At 43.5% G+C, this 1052-nt stretch overlaps 1 protein-coding gene across 1 annotated transcript in view; it reads right to left on the minus strand.

Moving 5' to 3' along the window:
• Pmar_PMAR012001 (hypothetical protein) overlaps positions 1-489 on the minus strand; it is a gene marked incomplete at its 5' end in the record, with an annotated part of 2123 nt that extends 1634 nt beyond the window's left edge. Inside the window, 2 exons of the mRNA XM_002766230.1 lie at positions 205-300; positions 345-489. Coding sequence (XP_002766276.1) covers positions 205-300; positions 345-489 — 241 coding nt within the window. The remainder of the gene's footprint in view (positions 1-204; positions 301-344) is intronic.
• Positions 490-1052: the final 563 nt, after the last annotated feature.

The raw sequence follows: 1052 nt of genomic DNA on the forward strand, positions 1-1052 counted from the left end.
TTTACGAGGAGGCTAAAAATGGATGAAAACCAATCCCAAATTATAATGGAGTTTCACCCTAGTGATATGAAAAACATACTCCACGACTACTGCCAAGTTTTGGGTGCTTCACCGAGTATTACGCCACTTTACGTAAAAACGGGTTTGTGAAACTCCAATTAGTAATAATAATAGTAACACGGGAAGAGTTATAAAGCGTCATACTGTTCTCCACTTGATTCGCGTGAACTCTCATCGCGCGACGTAGCGGGTCTGGGGCGTCCTCAGGTCCTCTAGGGAAGCCCCACTTGAAGTAGTTACCTGACTTCAATACTTCTTCCTAAAGTAACCAACGTCAAACCTACGACTGGCACCAACGCAAATGGCATCGATCATTCCGTATTGCATCAACCACGCGATAGTGACAGCGCTGGGAGCCCAGAAGGTGTTGATGAATCCGGTTGAAAATGTGTCCAAACAGAAGCGACCATTCGCCGAAAGAATCGACATTGACGGAAGAGTAAGGCTCGGCAAATTTTATATTTTTTACGTAGCACTCACAAATTAATCGGTAGGTGATGATGGGCACCCTATGAAATCAATGATCGAGTTCAGGAAGGACTACAGGGTGATTGCTGATAACTACAAATTTTTAAACTCCGTGATCGATAACATTGCCGAGGTCGAGAGAAGCGTTCACCCAATTGTGATGGAGTAAGTAGGAATTGTTGTACAAGGTCTACAGCTTGGAGTTTCACAACCCGTTTTTACGTAAAGTGGCGTAATACTCGGTGAAGCACCCAAAACTTGCAGTAGTCGTGGAGTATGTTTTTCATATCACTAGGGTGAAACTCCATTATAATTTGGATTGGTTTTCATCCATTTTTAGCCTCCTCGTAAAGCCTCTAGCTCCTTGCAGAAGATGATGTTATTTCTCTACGACGGGGGGCCTAGACCGGATCGGTTCACCAATCGATCGATGAAAGACACCGTTGATCAAAGCCCCATTGCAATCAACGATGCATCGAATCAATATAAAACCACAGAATGGTTATTAATATTGTAACCAACGC

Source organism: Perkinsus marinus (genome assembly GCF_000006405.1).
Source record: "Perkinsus marinus ATCC 50983 genomic scaffold scf_1104296973172, whole genome shotgun sequence".
Classification (NCBI taxonomy): domain Eukaryota; phylum Perkinsozoa; order Perkinsida; family Perkinsidae; genus Perkinsus; species Perkinsus marinus.